A 19,560-nucleotide genomic window follows, 5' to 3' on the forward strand; every position below is an offset into this window, starting at 1 on the left:
TTTTTGTTTTTGAGTCATTTTACAGAAGTATACAATGATGATTAACAAAAAGAACTATCATCTTTTGAGAAAACAGACGCACCAAAGTGTTAATATTTTATACTCGGACATAGTTTTTGCCAAAAAAAAAAGTAGCTCTTAAAAAATATCACAAAAGCAATTCTAAAAGAGAACCAGTTCTATATCCTGGCAGCATTTTACTCAATTCATTCGAGTTTTTCACGTATGCTTCTGCTGAATCCGAAGGATGGAATCCTTTACAACCGAAGGTGGCAACGTATGTGATTTTCGTCAGCTTACATGATGGAGCAGCTCCTGTGCTCCCTACAACGACAAGGTTGATTCATCAGTCATGAACAGCAGATTCTGAATTTTTACAAGTGAAGTGAGATGGTACATACTCAATACACTTCTTCGAGTCTCCATAGTGGCTCAAGGCTTGTTCAAACTTGAGCCACTGTGGACCTGAATCCTGAAGATTCACATTTTTTGGCCCCAAGATATAAGCCTGAACAACAAACTCCGGAGTTCTTAACCTGCTCGTTTATTATGACCATCAAATTAGACATAACATGGTCAACGATGTCAACATTAGGCGATTGAAAAATTCTTTCCAGCGACAAAGAAATCCTGTAACTTACTTACCTCCCTTCATATTCCACTAACCATACTAAATAGGCTGCACCAAAGTACATCGAGAAAAATGGCTTCCAAATATCATCGGCTTGATTAGGTTTATATGCTCTAAAGCCCATCTCGCTGCATGCAACGTGGAAGTTTAAGTGCATAGTAAAAATTCAAAATAATCTGCGGTGACATTTCCAAACATTGGAAACCATGACAAGCTAAGAACTTGATCTCTATACAGATTGTTATAAAGTTTCGAGCATGCTCCTCGGTTCAAATTAAGAAATTTTGTTCTTTTTATGAGATTGACATACTTGTAAAGCCATAAAGCCGTAGAATAGTCGATTCCCATTATTCCAGCACGTGGTCCGACACCATTCAGGAAACGCAAGCTAACAACCTCTGCAAGAGCACAAAGAACTGACTGTGCAAAAAATAAGTCCCCCGAAAAGAAGAATAACAAAGTAAAAGACTCTGATTGTTGGAGTCAAAGAAGTGAACTGAGTGAGGATAGAAATGCTTATGACACTGAAGAACACAAGATGAAAATGACAAATAGTTTCGTTATTTTCCAGGCTTTTACATATCTCAGATGAAGAATCAGGTTGTAATAAGCGGTGTCCAAAACAGTCGAAAACATATTCCACAACTTAGAGATTATACTTACAGCTTTCATTGGCTTTGTACTGAAGTGCTTTGTGAGTATAATATCTGCAACTGCCTGCAAGAAGTCAATATCATTTAGGTGACATGTTAAGCTTGATTTCATTCACAACGATAGCCATAGAAATATAATCCTGAACTTCAAACCGGTCTTTCTAAATTCATACCTTCAGTTCTGCACGAGAAAGATATGGTCTTTTCTTTTCGTCAATGGAGAATCGTACTTTTCCTTCTTTCTCTCCAGTCCTAGTCCACTCTTGAGAGACGTCATGATGATTCCACATTTCTGCCATGTCTTCTGGGGAAGCTCTGGCATCCCAATAAACATGATGACCTGATGAAATGAGGAATAAAAACGACAGAAATTCTTATCAAAACAACACATGGTTGGATTAGTACCATCCGTGCCAACTCACGGACTGCAACCTCCACAAATGTTCTCTTTACAATGTTCGTACCAAGCAAAACATAATATATTTTTCTAAAACAGATTTATCAGTTGATATGACCCGAATAACAGTAGCTCGATCTGTAACTGGAAAGAGGACCAACCTGTGTTGTGTGAGGGTGCAGTCGGCGCAGCATGATGGGCATTAGAAGCAGAACCATGGATTGGAGATCGATGACCTTCAAAACATTTTCTGCACGAAGGTGTGATACAACGTTATCAGAAAGGAATATATCTGAAAAAAGTTAGCTTCTACTTAACCCTGAGACTTCATAATTCAACAAGCATAACACATTGTTTTCATTTCGCTACAAATAATTCGTCGTTCACTGCACAACAATTTCTAACTTGGCTCCAATTCTTCACCAAACATTCTAAACCTTTATACAGTTGAGTGGAAAACATTTCAGTGCATCATTTACATTGTCAAAAACAAACTATCGTTACGAAAAATGCTTAAACCAAGTTCCAGATTATAGTGATAGAGAGGAGACAGCAACCTGGATGGAAGACTTTCCTTGACCGAAAGATACCGTTGCCAATACTGCAAAGTTGATTTGTGAGTTGCCTTCTTGGTACCACCTTTATATGCCCTAACTATGAATTCTTCACCTCTTTCTCTACAAACAAAGACAGAACTCGGAAGTACATATCAATACGAATCTTAGTAGGTGGACATGACCAAGTTCACATTCCTAGGAACCAAATGTAACCAGATACCAAAAAATGATCAGATGAACACTACATTTTGTAACTTACTTGTTATCAAACTTTGCTAACCATTTAAGATACGCAGCACCAAAATATACATTTACAAAAGGCTTGAACAGAAGATCGTGATTCCCTTGAATATCATATGCATGGTAACCCAAATCACTGCAAGAAAGTTTCACTTACATCGTCATTGCTCCAAATTACATAAAAAGTAGATAACGAACATTGCTGGTCCATTTAAGAGGTCTTCTCTCAAATTAAATCAGTTCATAAAGGCTGTACCTAGCTAGCCAGTCAACGGTCTTTGGAAAAAGTTGCATGATCCCTACAGAGGTGGACTTGGATTTTTTATCATACTGCGTAGCCAGGGGCTGTCTATCACTTGCAAGTTCAGAAATAGCACAAATCATATCCTGCAGGAAACAAAAGGAAAAAATTAAGGGGAAAGAAAAGACGTAGCCGCGTAACAAGGGGATGTTTATTGTTCTGCAGAAATTGAAGCTGCATTCACAGCAGCTGATGACTCAATTGCGAAGACCATATGTATATGCCACCAAGGAAACGTCCATTCTTTATTCTTTTGGATGAAGGAAAAAGTGTGTTCAATTCAAGCTGATTAAAACACATATAGAAAGGAAACAGACTCGCTAATCTTTTCTTATCATAGAAAACTTACAGGATCTATATGTGAACCAAAATGACGGCAGATGATGATCTCAGCCACAGCCTGCAAAACAGCCATTTTATGCAAGGTAAATTATTCAACAAATTCGGAAGCAAATGGTCTGCGCCTAATTTATTCCAAAAGAGTTCTCTTTAGCCTTCTTAGTAAAAATTGTTCCCGTTAACGATACTAACAGTTGCAAAAGAAAATGTAATCGGTTAATTGCCTAGTCTCATACTTCAAAACTTCTTAGTTAAACTTATAGTAACTGTCATTTCCTTCAATGTAGTTACAACTGCTTCACCTTCATCTCGATCTGTGTCAAATACGCATTTCCATCGGGATCGCGCGAGATGTGAACTTTCTGGCCTTTGGTCTCTCCAGCATCTAACCATTCTGCAGCCACATAAGGACTACTCCACATTTCTTCCAGGTCATGAGGATCAACACAGTCATTCCAATATTTATAGCTGACAGCCATCCTCGTAATTTTGTTGGATCTTTATCCTAGCATCTGATATACAACAAGAAGATTAATTTCTTACAGCAGTATTCATCAAGTTCCCAAATTAAGTACAATACCGTGCAATTCATCGCAGTTTTAAGGCTGTAAATAATGATTTAATTCATTTGTTCCCTAACACGAAAATTTGCAACCTGAATCATACATATTTCCGCTTTAACAACATCCAAAGCTCAAAACAAATGAACAACCCCATAAAAAACCTGCAGTTCTTCACCATATATTGCATATGATAAACTATCCACAGAACATAAAGCTAACCAACAATGAGTAAAAAGGGCGACCCCAGGCCAACAAGGCTCACCGCCTTGTGAGAGTGGGGGTTGGGGGAATGTCTACACAGCCTTTCCCTTGCTTTGCAAAGAGGCTGTTTTCACGACTCAAACCCGTGACCTTTAGGTCACAAAAGAACAACATTTATGTTGTAACAAGGCTCGCCCTCCCAGCCAACAAAGAGTAATAGAGCAAAATAACACAATCAAATGAGAAAACCGAAATTAAACCCCATAACATGCCAACCCAAAACAAACACATAGAAATACAATATACATGCATATACAAAATTTATTCCATGCATAATTAAATTGGGATCTCTAATCATATATGTGACATTTTACGTTGTTATACTGAGAGTCAAAAATGCGTGTCAAGCTTTGTTATTACATTTAAACATGCATGATCTCGTACAATCAACGATCTTTATTCATGTTTTGACAACATAAATGGGAAGATAAATTTTTCAAAGGGGCAAAAGAGTTGGATTACCAGCGCAAAGAGGTGCTATAAGAAGGAGGAAATAGTTTCCTTCACTTCTTCCTTCCCAGGGGCCGATGCTAAGAGAAAGATCGGAGAGAATGGATTTATTTTTTATTTTTTATTTTTGATCTCGAGAGAGGAAAGATTGCTCAAATGTTATATATGAAACGGAAGGTGGAAAATTGACAATGGTTGCCGGGAATGTGGCAATACCACTCTTCGTTTGGCAGAGCTTGTCAGAGAATGACACTTGGCTATCCATGCCTAACCAATGCTGAAACTTTCTTCATTTTATTTTTCAGATGATTCTAAAGAGACCAAAATTTAAAATTATTTTTTATAAAACACATGATGTGACGGTTGATGGTTGGACTCTTCTTTTAAATCATTAAAAATAATTGAACCATACATATCATATAATCTACAAAAAAAATAGTCTCAAAATGTGGTATCCCTAAATTTCTTTCCTTAATAAACTAAAAATTTTCCGTTTTTACTCTTTTCTTTTTCGTGATATAAACTCTACATCAAGTAAAAAGGTAATTTGCAAGAGGTTAATAACTTGGTTAAGAGAATTTATCTTTGTGTCCGAGGCTCTGAGTTCAATTTTGTTCTCTCAATATCGTTTGCATAAAAAATAGAACGTTAATTTTATTTTTGTTACGCCTTCGTAAATTATCAATTTTATTCTAACATTATTTGTAGAAAATATATAAGTTTGGTTACATGAAATCATGAATGTTCAAATGTAAATGAACACAAACTACAAACACACAACCTCAAGAACATATGATAAAACTTGGAATAGAAGAAAACTATTACCAGCCTAAAACCTAATAATTAACCTAAAGTGCTGCATCAAACTCGCGTAAATCACTTGACTAAACTAATTTGATGCATGCAAACCTAATTACTATATTAAGTATATTAACATTTAGCATCGTGTAAGAATTACTGACAACTTGGAAAAAAATAACGAAATGGTTTGGTGATCACTTGCAATCTTGCATACATGATGCGATACCATAATCTCTACACCAATCTAAGTTTAATATGAATTAAATAATATCATTTGTGTATATATTGTAACAACCCGTACTGGAATTTACGAAACGAAGGGGTATTTTTGTAATTTCACTAAATTTGGGATATTTATTTTTAAAATTGTTTTTGGATCTTAAATGGTGAGCCAAGTGGGCCCGTTTTGCTTTTTGGTCCCCGGCCTTTCTTCTTGGGTTGCCACGTGGCACCCTCTCTCCCTCACTTTCCTCTCTTCCTCTCATCTCCCCCAATCTCTCTCTCTTTCTCACGACTCACTCCCTCTCCCTCTCTCTCGCAAACCTCTCTCCCTCAGCTCTCTTCCTCGAGGTGCCAACCCATACATACACACCAACCTTCGAACCTAAGGACCAAGACACCAACCCTTGAACCCCAGGGTCGAAAGGTGTAGTGCCATGGAAACCGGTGTGAAGGTTTGGAGAACCCAACGAGTTCCTGACAGCTTTCAAGGCAGTTCCCGGCCAACTCCAGCCATGATTGAGGAAACTAAAGGTCCCGTCTTAACCTACGTTCTTTAAGCTTCAATTTGGTAGGTGAATTGAGTCCTAGGTTTGAGCAACGACGTTGAACGGAGCTCGGGAAGTTTTGGCTTCCTTCTCCATCGAGTTTGGCCGGCCCTAACTCGTTGGGCCTTGAACCCAACCCAGATCTAAACCAGGCTTTCAATCCTAAACCCTTAAAGTCTAACCCAAAATCCTTTTTAACCCAAGCCTTGGGGTTGTATAGGACTCAGGCTTTAAGCCTGTTAACCCCAAACCCAAACCCTATTTTAAAACCCTCAGAACCCAGGCCTTTTGGGCCGAGTAAACTAGGGCCTTCGGCCCATTGAAACCAAGCCCAAAGCCCAGGCCCAAACCTAACAAACCCTAGGCCCAAACCTAACTAACCCGGACCCCATGGCGCTCGTGAAGGCGTGTGGGCCTATGCGTGAAAGGCCATCGGTGTCGGCGGGTGGAGCACACATGTCGCTGTCCATAGCGGTGTTTGTAAATTTTCCAGCCAACTTTCCGGCGGTGCGTGGGGGTACCCGAGGTCATTTTTTATGTTTTTCGACGTCCTGAATCTGTTTATGATGTCCGTTTTTTTTCAAATTCAATCATTTGAATAGATTTTTATTAATTGAACCCTTTATGTGCTTAGGGGCAATTATTTGTGGCGTTTCCGTCTTCGCTAGTTTGCGTGGCTCTTCGGCGGTGAAGTATCTATGAGTGGACCGCTTCTAAAATGCATTTTTTAATAGTACAAATGCATACATGAAAAGCATGATTTAATGGTTACGTTTTATAAGTAAATTAGATTTACACGTTATTATTATCATGCTTTACTAAGAATATTTTGGAATGCCATAATTTATCGAACTTATGCTCCTTGTAGTATATATGATGGATGACTATATACTATGAAGATGTTTTGAGATATATGTACGTATGTTGGAAAGATTATATACAATGTTTTGTGCTTATCTAGTGGTCATTATTCTGCCTACGGGTGATGATACTTATTTGGCCTACGGGTCGGGTGATGTAGGGGCCTACGGGTCAATTATGATACCACTATTTAGCACAATATATATATACGAGATAGGTTTTATGAAAGGTTTCATGGCATGCTAGGGTTTTTGGAAAAACCTATTACGTATTATGCTATTGATGTTTTCATAAAACTTTGGGGGTTCGTACGTTGTTGAATAACTATTTTAGTATTATATATATCAACTTGGTCCCCTCATGTTTTGTTTTTCACCTCAGGACTTAGGTTCGAGGCGTACAATCTAGTCGTCAAGACACTTCCACATCGGCATCTTCGAGTCCTCTCAGTTTAAGACCCATCCTTTTGTTCATTCAATTTTATATTCTTCCCCTTGGTGTTTTAGTTAGATTGTATGCTCTGAACAAGTTCCTAAGTTGCATAATCATTGTATTTAAATTTATAAGTTTTATTTATGTTCGTTACTTCTCATGCATATTAGTATGGCTTCGTCACCTTCGGGTGTCAACCAGCACATGCCTACCTCGGGTATTTGGAGAATATCGGGATCGGGCATGTCATATATACTATATACAATAAGTACTCGAAATCTACATATGGCCGTGATTTTAATTGAAGAGAACAGAGATAGAAGGAAGACAGATGAGAAAAGTTGACAGGAGAGTAAGAAAACATATACAAAATGATCATATAAAATCTAAAATTAAAGTAATATGTTCAATATTGGTGTTTTGCCTTCTAATATTTTGAAAATGTTTGAGATTGTTTTTTTAAGTAAACTCACTTTTTGACATTCAGAATAGTATTAAAAATTCGTTAAGCGGAAAATCTTAAAAGTAATTCTAGGTTAAGTCGGGTGCTTCCTCAATAAGCGCTTCCACGTGAAACACTCAGATTATTAATGTAAATCTCTACATATTTATGATAAAAACACTATAAGCGTTGTGAGGATAATTGTTTCCTACATAAGCAATTCCAAACAAAATTTTCAACCATGTATTAGCTTTGTTTTCCTTTCTTAATTTCATTTGTGCGTTGAGAGCCAACCATATAATCGCATGCATCATGAGTTCCCAATACAACTTTAACCTCTTGATTAGTAAACAACTACTCATATGTGTTGATTTCTTATTATATTGTAGGCATCTAATTACAATTATAATTCGAATATAAGCTTATAACCAAGTAGGCTATAGACTATTATTGGTGTGCCTATATTTGACGGGTAACTTTGAATGTTACTCTTCCAACAACTTTCTTTATTTTTTAAGCCTTCTATGGAATCCATAATCTAATAACTGAGGCTTACGACTAGTTAGTGTGGAGCCAAAAATAATCACAAGGCGGCACATGGATCTTTGGATTAAAAGAACAAGAATACCCTTGAGGCACATCAGAGTTCCTATGCGTAAGCAGCAGGTAATCATCTTTCAATCAAGTCAAAAGTGCCCGAAATAGGTAACAATTCAAAGCCTATTTCATCCATCCTCATCAAATCCTTCCTACAAGGTAATTCCCAAAACCTTCCTTTTAAATTATGTTAATTGATTAATTAATGGATTTATTACCTAATTAATCCATTAATTACCAATTAAATCACCAATTATACCCCAAAAAACACACCAAAGGCCGGTCACCCTTTCTCCCAAGGGAACCGGCCATGCCTTATATATTCTACCACATTTTCCCCTTTTATGATATTAATTAGCTAGTTAATTAGGTAATTATTTTATTGGCTAATTAATTAGCTAATTATTTCAATAACTCCCAATTTAACACAAATGAAGAACCTAGCCCACAAAGGGAGCTAGGTGGCCGGTCCTCTCTCACTCAAGGAGGCCGGTCACTCTCCTATTTAAACCCCATCATTCTCCTCAAAATTCACGTCCAACTCTCTTACTAAAATTCTCAAACACTTTCTCTCTAAATTCTAACTTTGGCATTGGAGGTTCTTCGGCCAAAGCCCCCCCCATTCATCGTGGGCACGTGAGACTCTTGGCCTTGACCAAATGTGTTAATTGTTTTGTAGATGCAATTTTGTCCAAGATCAAGAAGGAAGAAATTTGCATTTACAATTAGCACACCTAAATCTACAATAAAAAATGTTGAGACTATACATAATAGTTGCTTATGAAAGAGACCGCGTACACCGCCACTGTGATAGCCGCTAAACCCCTTTCATACAAGTCTCTCTCTTTATTGAGGTTTACATGTACCATCGACTATATGGATGGTCCCATAATTAGGTATTTCATTAGGGAGTGAATAATATTCCCGAAAGTAAGAATTGCACTTGTTACTTTGCAAGCACATATGCCTCCCGTCTTCTACCTTCCTAACCTTATACTAAGATGCATGCTAAGGTCAGTCGAACGTGTGCATGTGCGAAATCAATTTCTCTTCCGGCTTTTAGATCTTAATCTACATCACAAAGAGTGTTAAAATCAAATGGGAATGGCCGCACGTGATTAATTTCTTCTTGTGCATGCATGAAGTATCTTCCTACTTCTAGGGAAGACCACGTGCAAAGCTGTGTTTGCTTGTTTTCAACCCTGCCTACCACTTCACACACCGACAAAACAAAGGCCAAATTAGTATTGTGCACAACGCGTGGGCTCGACGCTGAGATACCACGTTCAATAATCAATGTCAATAATTTAGATTATCGACACTTTCCTCTACTTGTACGATGAAGGTCCCCACTCTGACCCCCCCGGCGACCAACACAAATAACAAAAGCAGGTTTGTGCGGTTCGAATTTGAAGGGTTGGTAAGTTAGTAGTTGTATTTAGATATCTGTACATCTTGTTTTTTTTTTTTGTCGTTATTAAGTTCTTGATTAAAAATTCTTTGACCAAAATGTTTAACGGCTAAAAATTTTAATGAATAAAATACACTGAAATATAATAGAATTTCAGTGGTATTCAAATTGATTTTAGGTTCGACAAAAAAAAAATGATTTTAGGACTTAAGAATTAGAACTTGATCCTGTTTAAATTTACCTAACTTAACTCGGTATAGCCACTTAGTACTATATATGGTCGAGTAATATTCATCTTCACTTGTAGGTGAGAGATCTCAGGTTCGATTCTTGCCAAAAGCTAATTTAAACCACATTATTGTAAGCCCATTGTGAGACTTAGCCCACTTTCCATCCCATAATATTGTTTGTTCAAACAAAAAAAAGCTCGTTAGATGGCGATACTTCTCTTTTGTCAATGGTAAGAGATTTCATATCAAATTATTCCTCTCCCTTCAAGAAAAATAACTAACCCATAAGTACAAATAAGTATTAAAATTCGTTTTTTCCAAGTGTTAGACTCGAGTAACAATACCAAACTTACGTTTTTCGATCCATGGTAACCTTCTAGTACGAGTTTAAATTTCGAGTTAGACTTTGAGGTTGAACATCCAAGTTTCAATCCTCCATGGCTGCGTGTGAATTATGTTTAGTATGACTTTGTTGAACACCATTTATTTAGTGCGTCATATAATTTAGTTATGTCTCACATATATATCAATTTTTGCAATAAATTACTAGTAACACATGTTGGTCAACAAAATAAATGGAAATTGGATTCCTCCCTCTACTCCTGAACAACCATATTGAAATCAAGATGCAATGATTTGTCAAAGTTTCAAGATAGCATCGGATCCATACGTACTCCTTTTTTAGAAGTTAAGCGAACTAAGAAAGTTGGGATATTTAGGGGTTTTTTTATTTATTTATAAAAAAGACCAGTTGATGGCTTCATCATGACAGTCCACATTCTTGAGGGAAAACCTCTTGTATGCGCACGAACGAATCACATGGATGTCTCACACACTAAACACATCCAACTCCACTACAGCTTTTGTGCTTGTTATCGTATGCGGGTGCTATACTTCACAAAATAAAATCTTTTCTTTACCTAAATCACCCCGTCTTCCATTTTATTAACGCACACTCAAAGATTTAAGTTTCAAATTCGGTGGATGGTTTGGTAATTCTAATATAGATAAAGGTAATGCCAAGAAGATCAAAGTTCTACACCAAATTTTATAAACCAAATAATGTGAATATTGACGATTGAATTATAAGTAATGCGTAGACCAAATTTTTTAAATCAAATTTTGCAAACTAAATGATGTGGTCGTAGATAATTTGATTATTAATTAAGTGTCGATTAACGTGCTTGTTCATTTGGTTTGCAATTTGGTTTTAAAAATTTAATCTCCCTAACATTACTCTTGAATTATTATCAAAAGATAGACGTGATTCTTTGAATTATTATCAAAACATTGCAATTTGATTGCATGAAAGAAAGTTTGGAACCTTATGCAAAATAGAAAAACAAGAAGTGAGGGAAAACCTCCTGTATGCACACGAACGAATCACATAGATGTCTAAGTTCTAATCCCACACACTAAACACATCCAACTTCACCATAGCTTTTGTGCTTGTTATCGTATACGGGTGCTATACTTCACAAAATAAAATATTTTCTTTACCTAAATGACCCCGTCTTCCATTTTATTAACGCACAATCAAGATTCAAGTTTTGAAATTGACGGATAGTTTAGTAATTTTAATATAGAGAAAGGTGTAATGCCAAGAAGATCAAAGTTATAAACTAAATTTTGTAAACCGAATAATGTAAATGTATTGAATTATTACCGAATGAGAACGTGAATCTTTGGATGGACACAAAGATCTTCCCCTGTTGAGTCCGGCTCATAACAAAAACAAGTACACTGGACCGGGAACGTGAACCGGCCGCCTGTAGGGCCGGAATCTAAAAGAAGGGAAAAGCCCCAAAAGGCCCACACAGCTCCAACTGTCACCCGTCGAGGACTACGAGATCCTCTCTCTCCTCCCCATGTCACGACAAACTCACCTACGTAATGTACACAGCTGCACACCCGCTGTTTCCACTCTCATTATAAGCCATGCATCCTTAAATATCAACCGTCTGTCCTCAATGCCTCGATAAAACAACGGTTAAAATCCATCAAGGTTTCGAGGTGGTTCGCAGGAGATTATTCCCGTAAGGAACGTGAAGAAAGAGAGGAGGCAGGAGAGAGAGTTTCTCCAGGAGAGATCCATAAGAACCTCCGCATGCTTTCTCACACTTCTCATATTTTTTTTTTAATTAAAAAATATAAAAACAAAAAGCACATTCCGGTTCTGTTGGTGGGCTGTTCGGAGTCCCCAAAAGCTGCTTAAAAGCTTCTCGCTTTTTAGGGCTTTTCATTCCATTTACTTCAGACGAAGAGAGTAAGAGAGCTCCGATCCGATCACAAATGGCGGCTTCTTCTCTGCTTAGATCTACAGTCTCAGCTCCGTTGATCGAAGCCTCCCGAGCCGACCTCGCCGCCTCCGCCTCCGCCTCTTTCAAGGTCTGTTTTTTCACTCCCCTAAGCTGCTTGTGGCTGATCACCACCTAACTGTCCTAAAACATCGTCGTATTGCTTCAAGCATTTCAGAATTTGTTGAAACAAAGGACTGAAAAATGTAGTCTTTTGTTTTATTTGATGTTCAGGTGTCAAGCGTCGGGTTCAGTCGCAATCTGAACTGTCCCAAGGTGCAATCCTCCATATTTGGCACTTCCATCCCAAGCGGGTTATCATCTTTACAGTTGAGCAAATCAGTCTCATTTAATCTGTTTAACTTTTTGGTTTTTCGATTTGAGGCTTTGTTTGTAATAGATTGTGATATATGTTATGTTTACTAGGATTTGCAGCGCCAGGAGCGTCCAACCCATCAAGGCCACAGCCACTGAACTGCCACCCACGGTTCAGAGTAAGAACTCCAAAAATATTTTTCAAACACGGAATTGATTTATATTGCTCCGAAGCTTACTTTTGATTGGTTTGTTTTGTTTAGAATCAGGGAGTGGTGGGAAGACAAAGATCGGAATCAATGGTAAGTTCGTTGAAATTGTGCGTTCTCTTGCTTGTCTGTAGACATGACTGATGTTTTCTTTGCTTAGTTTAGGTTAGTTTGATTACTAAGTAATAAGTTGTTTGACTATAATTTCAATATTACTGTTTTTGCTTTTCTCATTAGCTTCTTTAATTGTTTCTGGATGCTAAACAATTGTTAGCTGTTAGTCATATTACTGCTGATATATCAATAACTCACTATTTACATTTTACTAAAGTTTAGATTGTCTTGGCTTATAAAGGGTGATGGTATATGCTGAAATCACTATTCCTGCAGGTTTTGGTAGAATCGGAAGGTTGGTTCTAAGGATTGCAACCACTAGAGATGATATCGAAGTGGTGGCAGTCAATGATCCTTTAGTTGATCCTAAGTACATGGTAAGCAATAAGGATGTAGCATTAACAGTGTTTATTTGCAATATGCTAATTTCCATTGTCATAATTCCATAGCACATAGTGCCATATTGTTGCCAGTTGTTCTTTATGTTTTAAGATTAGAGTGATGTTCATTAGACAGTGTCATCTCTGTTTGGGTATTGAAAGCTTGACCGCACTAAAAAAGTCAATGGAATTTGTGCTTAGATTTGGAACAGAGTCAAATTATAGGAAGTGTTACATTTGAACAGTTTCCAATTACCCTGTTTTTCTTTCTGTTAATATTGGTACAGTAGATCTTGTGAAAGACTGAAATTTTAGATATTTTTGTCAGTTATTTTCATGCAAGTAAAAAGTAAAAAATTTATGATTTTTTTCCTGGGTTTTCATTTTGCTCCCTTCGTATACCCAGTTTCAAACTTATTACTGACAAGAATGCTCTTGTGTTTTTCCTTGATTCTTATGAAGGTTTAATTTTCCTTTCATTTTTTCCATGTCCAGGCTTACATGTTTAAGTATGACTCTACACATGGAATATTCGATGGATCAATTAGTGTTGTGGATAATTCCACCTTGGAAATAAATGGGAAGGAAATCAAAGTTGTGAGCAAAAGGTATTGTGCTGTGATTTTCAATGGTAATTTAATATTCTAGAGAACAATGTGGACAGAAGAATTTTCTTTTCTTTTCTTTTCGAGACTTGGGAGCAGCCTCTCCATAAATGGGGGTAAGGCTAGCCGACATTCACCTCTCCCAGACCCTGCGTAAAGCGAGAGCCTTGTGCACTGGGTACGACCTTTTTATTGTAATAGTATCATATGGAGCATTTGTTTTGGGATTAACTTCTGACCCTTATCCAGAGATCCTGCTGAGATTCCTTGGGGTGATTATGGGGTTGAGTATGTTGTCGAATCTTCTGGGATTTTTACAACACTTGAGAAGGCGGCATTACATAAAAAGGTTTGTTGCTTTAAGTCAGTTTTCTGCACTGTTTTGCCCGTTACTGGCACACCAAGTTAATCTCTGATTGCTTCTCTTTTGCAGGGTGGTGCAAAGAAAGTGGTAATATCCGCCCCATCAGCTGATGCACCCATGTTTGTGGTAGGAGTAAATGAGAATACATACAAGCCAAATATGGACATTGTTTCAAATGCAAGCTGTACCACCAACTGCCTTGCTCCTCTTGCCAAGGTTTGGTTGCATCTTATAAATTATTGATATTAACTTTTGGCTACAGTATAATTTTAACTATCGTTCAGGATGTTAGATGTTATCTAAAAACATGTCTGCTATTATATCTTTTTCCTTCCAATTATAATTCTTTTCAGCATTGGTCACCAAATAGTTCGTTATCTCTATTATGTCTGTTGCTAGCACTTCATAACAAGCTACGGCCTCTTGCCATATCTTACCTTACTAAATTTATTTTGTAGGTGATTCATGAGGAATTTGGTATTCTTGAAGGTTTGATGACCACTGTGCATGCAACTACAGGTTTCTCTCTCTCTCTCTCTCTCTCTAAAACTCAAGTATGTGCGTTGTAGATCACTTGTTATGGTGTTTAACTCACTGATGGTTTTACACGTTCAGCAACACAGAAGACAGTGGATGGCCCTTCAATGAAGGATTGGAGAGGAGGCCGAGGAGCTGGACAGAACATCATACCTAGTTCTACCGGTGCTGCAAAGGTACTATACCTGAAATTAGATTCTTGGTGGTACTAACTTAAGATATTTTGGCGTTTTAAATTATTTTCGGGGTCTAAAGGTACACTAATCTCTTTTGTTTCTTGGAAATGTAGGCAGTTGGAAAAGTTCTACCAGAACTCAATGGAAAGCTCACTGGTATGGCCTTCCGTGTCCCAACTCCTAATGTATCTGTCGTGGACTTAACTTGTCGACTTGAGAAGAGTTCTTCATATGAGGATGTCAAAGCCACGATCAGGTACATGTTCTGCATTTTGTTTGTATAGTATCTGCCTTTATGCTTCTTTCTTACTCCCTTCTTTGGATAGCTCATTCACTTTGATATCTTACATGAAGGTATGCTGCTGATGGGCCACTTAGAGGCATCCTCGGATACACAGAAGAAGATGTCGTCTCCAATGACTTTGTCGGTGACTCAAGGTAGGATCCTTTTCTTTTTCCTAAGCTTTCTTCAAAAGGAAAGCAGCACTAGCATGAATCTACTCGGTAAGATTCAGTTGTGGAAGTTCTTTACTGATCTGTCTTTAATTTATTCCTCAAATTCCAGGTCTAGTATATTCGATGCCAAGGCTGGATTGGCACTCAGTTCCTCCTTTGTTAAGCTTGTTTCGTGGTACGACAACGAGTGGGGATACAGGTAAACACTTCACGCTTTGCATGCATATTACAATTTTGCTGCCCACGGTATCTGTTAATTCAAAGTCTATGGTGTCTAAGTCAATGCGTATGACTAATCACGCTTTGTATTTCTTACAGCAACCGAGTTTTGGACCTCATAGAGCACATGGCGTTAGTGGCAGCATAGGTATCTGTTGTCAACGAGTGCCTCCGAAATTTTATCACTTTGATGCTTGCCATGAGTTTGGTTGAAGAAGTAGTTTATACACATGATCTCGTTTTTATTGAAGTGGAGATTTAGACGGACGTCGCATATTTCTACTTGAAAATAATGGAAATTTTGATTTGTATGATGAGCTCCCAGGTCGTTTGGGCTAAATACATCATCTATTTGTACCCGCATTATAATATACCTCTCTGTTGAAGGGCCTTTTTCCCTTTGTCCAAGAAAAGTCTTTAACGTGAATGTTCTCATAATTTAGCAGTAACTTTGGCGGAAATTTCCTACCATCTTTACTTTGACAACCAAAGTCCAAAAGTTCATCCATCACCCTTAGGCATAGCGCCTAGGTGGCGTTAGGTGGGGATTTTTAGAATAGTGGACAGGGGTACACCGCAAGAAGCTGGCTCGTGTCAATTATTCTCCTTCTCGTCCTTCTCTTGGCTGCTAGTACAGTCTCTTTACTTTCCAGTGAAATTTTCTTTGTTTCGGCCTTAATCTTGACAATCATTTGGGAACTTGTCTTGCTTCTCAATTCAGGGATTTTGTAGAAAAAATGCATACAGACCCAGGGTCGACCTAGTTGAAGGCTCAACAAGTTGTGCCTTAGAGTTTAATACATTGGTATCACACTCACTTTTGGCTACTGTGCACATAGTGGAAGGCTAAGCTTGTATGTCTAAGTAGCTATGTCACCACAGTTGAATCGAAAAATAAGAATTTGGATCTAAACTTTTGAGCTTGTGAAAACAGACGGATAAATTGTGCATCAGATGTATTCGAACCACAAACTAAAAATAAGTGCTCAAAATCAGGCAATCCGATTCCCACCAAAGTCATATGAGCTTGAGCTGCACGTGTTAGTTATCGATATCTCATACATAAGCACTGCGATTTGCTTAATTAATTCTTCGAGATTTATTATGAAATCCTCTCTTAATTCTCATACAAAGCATAGTCGGATTTTATTTATAAAAAAAAAAATCCAGTTCTACCAAACAAAAAAACTTTGAGGGGGCTATTTACAAAACTTCAATGCATCTCATATACTATAAATATGGGTGTTTAGTGGCAGGCATGGATACAAAGCTCTTTGGCTTCATGTGAGAGGGAGAATCATGTTGTCTGTTAATTTGGATTCTCATTAATTATAGACATCTATATACTTGGATATGGTAAATCTCATAAAGCTAAGACGTTCAATTATTTTTTGTTTCACAGATAACCTACAAATTTTGCACTTTAGTGACCAAAAAAGAACAAGTTCTTTAGAGATAGGCCCTTACAAGTTACAACTCATATTTCGGAATTGAGTTTTTGGAGACCCGGCCCAAAGTAGAATCCATGAGTTTTGGTGCCATTTGTAAATTCTTCTTCCTCTAGTGTGATGGTGAGAAGGAAAATTTTCTTTGATAAGCTCTTTGTATGATTGATAGCATCCATGAAAACCTCTGAATTGATACCCTTTTGTTTTTTTTTTGAAAGATCAGTTTTGGTTTATACTCTCGTTGCCGCTCATGAACTTTTATCTGTCATAAGACAGAAGGAAAATTGGATCTACGTATATGCAGCGATTGTGTATTCGGCATGGAAAAGATTGTGATTGTGTGGATATTAGTATGATTTATATGTGATATTTAATTGAGTTTATACTGCCTCCAGCCCTCCAGCATGTTCAAAAGTTCAAAATATATAAAAAGATCAGTTCACGTTTAAATTTCATTAATTTGTGATACCAAAATCTAAGGCATCTTATTTCATTATAATACGCATATAATGTTCCTTAACAATATAAATAAATTTCTTATATCGTTATGACTATCGCTACCAGCCTACCACTCTAATTGCAGCGCCTTGCAATTTGCATGGTGGGCTATTATTTTAGAAATAAAAATAATATAATTTCATGGAGGGCAAGGCTTGTTGCACAAACAGAGGAATAAGGAGCATTTGCCGCCATCGTAACCGTGCCCCTTGCATTTTCTGACCCAGGGAGGTGTCCTGGTGCATCCGCCGATAAGTTCTGTACAGTCCCCGATTTGAATAGCTTCAGTATTCTTCACTGTCTCATCTGCATGGGAATAATACAAATGATATATAAAAAGATTGATAATAATTTAATACAGATAATATATCACGCATTCACTAAATTTTGAGCTTCAAAATAAGCTGAGGGAGAAATACTAACTCATCATTAATGTAATTTTAACTGTTAAAAATCAAGCCCTCAGGGTTAATTAATAGGGATGACCGTGGCCTAATGATTTATGAAGAAAATAAGTTTCGAGTTTGATTTCTTCCAATATATGTTTACTAATTGTTTGTGTGAGAGGGAGAGAATGAGAGTACATAGTTACCGGAAGCTAGAAGGATGATGAGCAACAAAACAAGCACAAAGAACTTCCTCACCAATGTCGCCATAACCTTTCTCTCTTGTTCGTTTCTCAATTGCCTTATAGCTTCGACTCTCTCTTTCCAGCACTATATGTATATTTGCAGACACATCTTAGATCCCTAGGCTTTTTATAATATGGATTTTCAGGTTTTTATCAAGGAAAACAACGTGATTATTTAAAAATTGCAATACCAGTGTGGTAATCCAGTGTTCTTAGTACTTGGTGAACTTCAATTTTCTGTTAATTTTCCTCATTTACCATGATCTTTACAACTTCAATTTTCTGTTTTATTTCCTAGTTTATAGTGTGAACATTTCAATTATGTGAATTTCTTTCCTAATTTACAATGTGAATATGAGAATATGAGAATATGAAAATAGAAAAGTCCATAAATAATATTCGTAAGAATTAGAGACGAATTGATACTTCGAAATCATTTTCTGTTTTTTTTGGGCTTATTATATTAAGATCCCACAAATTGTTGAATAAACCCCACATTTGATTTTTCAATTAAAAACTATCTTAATACACTCCACATACTTCCCCATAATACCCTCACACCCCACATTCTCAATATACACCTTACATTTTCTACATGCGCCCCATATTTTCTATACACACCACATTTCTCAAATCTTATAAAGCTTTTAATTTGGACAAAAAATGTCAACTGGAATTTTGACAAAAGATGTTGCCTTTAAAGCATATGTGGGTTATTTTCAATTCCACCATTAAAACTCATGTCGTCTGTTTTTAATATGTGGTGGTAATTTTAGGTGTTTAATTTTTCATGTAATCCTTATGATCCCTAAAAGATGAATACAAATATAGAAGCTTGAATAACGCAACAAGGGCAATATTAAATAATTATCGATGTCGTCAAATCACTAAAACAATAAAAAATATGAAGTCTTATCTCATGTGAAGCTTCCAAAACATCGATTTCGTGTTTCATTCGTCAAAAAATAATTTTTCTCAATTAATATGTTTGTAATTTCATTGGTTAGGGTTTTGTTCAACAATGGAGGGTCCGAAGGGTTTTGATAGTTGAAGAAGATAAATAATACGTTAAAAGTAATTTGGGGGGCATTTAGAATATTTTTTTTTTAACCTGATAAGGTCAAAATTGTCATTGCATAGTAGAGTAAATAAGTCATTTAATATTAAATTTTAATGTGGGGTGCATTTAACATTTTGTGGGATGCTAATATAAATATTTTTTTTATCCTAATTTATAATGGGACAGGTTGAATTTTCTGTTTTCTTCCCTAATTTACAATGAGAAAGCTTTAATTTTCTGTTTTCTTCCCTAATTTACAATGGAACAACTTCAATGTTCTGTTTTCTTTCCTAATTTACAATGAGACAACTTTCCTAC

At 36.9% G+C, this 19,560-nt stretch overlaps 2 protein-coding genes and 1 long non-coding RNA gene across 3 annotated transcripts; 1 reads left to right on the top strand and 2 right to left on the bottom strand.

The window, feature by feature from the left end:
• Positions 1–78: 78 nt before the first annotated feature.
• Positions 79–4,546, bottom strand: LOC103445882 (uncharacterized). Its single transcript, XM_008384935.4, has 13 exons — positions 4,405–4,546; positions 3,421–3,630; positions 3,129–3,179; positions 2,735–2,865; positions 2,498–2,614; positions 2,239–2,358; positions 1,843–1,931; positions 1,458–1,624; positions 1,295–1,348; positions 942–1,051; positions 646–759; positions 402–536; positions 79–324 (listed from the first exon to the last, which is right to left on the bottom strand). The coding sequence occupies exons 2-13, from the start codon at positions 3,595–3,597 to the stop codon at positions 297–299; spliced, it is 1,293 nt and encodes a 430-aa protein (XP_008383157.1). The 5' UTR covers positions 3,598–3,630; positions 4,405–4,546; the 3' UTR covers positions 79–296.
• A 7,350-nt stretch (positions 4,547–11,896) lies between these two features.
• Positions 11,897–16,032, top strand: LOC103445881 (glyceraldehyde-3-phosphate dehydrogenase GAPCP1, chloroplastic-like). The gene is made up of 14 exons (XM_008384934.3): positions 11,897–12,321; positions 12,465–12,559; positions 12,657–12,724; positions 12,809–12,847; positions 13,145–13,245; positions 13,744–13,856; positions 14,103–14,202; positions 14,287–14,433; positions 14,676–14,736; positions 14,833–14,930; positions 15,044–15,186; positions 15,285–15,368; positions 15,496–15,585; positions 15,705–16,032. Exons 1-14 carry the CDS (start codon positions 12,226–12,228, stop codon positions 15,751–15,753), a joined length of 1,284 nt encoding a protein of 427 aa, XP_008383156.1. The 5' UTR covers positions 11,897–12,225; the 3' UTR covers positions 15,754–16,032.
• A 1,465-nt stretch (positions 16,033–17,497) lies between these two features.
• LOC139188425 (uncharacterized) lies at positions 17,498–18,281 on the bottom strand. Its single transcript, XR_011571834.1, has 2 exons — positions 18,144–18,281; positions 17,498–17,857 (listed from the first exon to the last, which is right to left on the bottom strand). It is a non-coding gene; the product is annotated as an uncharacterized lncRNA (long non-coding RNA).
• Between the last annotated feature and the right edge of the window lie 1,279 nt (positions 18,282–19,560).

This window comes from Malus domestica, chromosome 10, assembly GCF_042453785.1.
Source record: "Malus domestica chromosome 10, GDT2T_hap1".
In the NCBI taxonomy this organism is placed as follows: domain Eukaryota; kingdom Viridiplantae; phylum Streptophyta; class Magnoliopsida; order Rosales; family Rosaceae; genus Malus; species Malus domestica.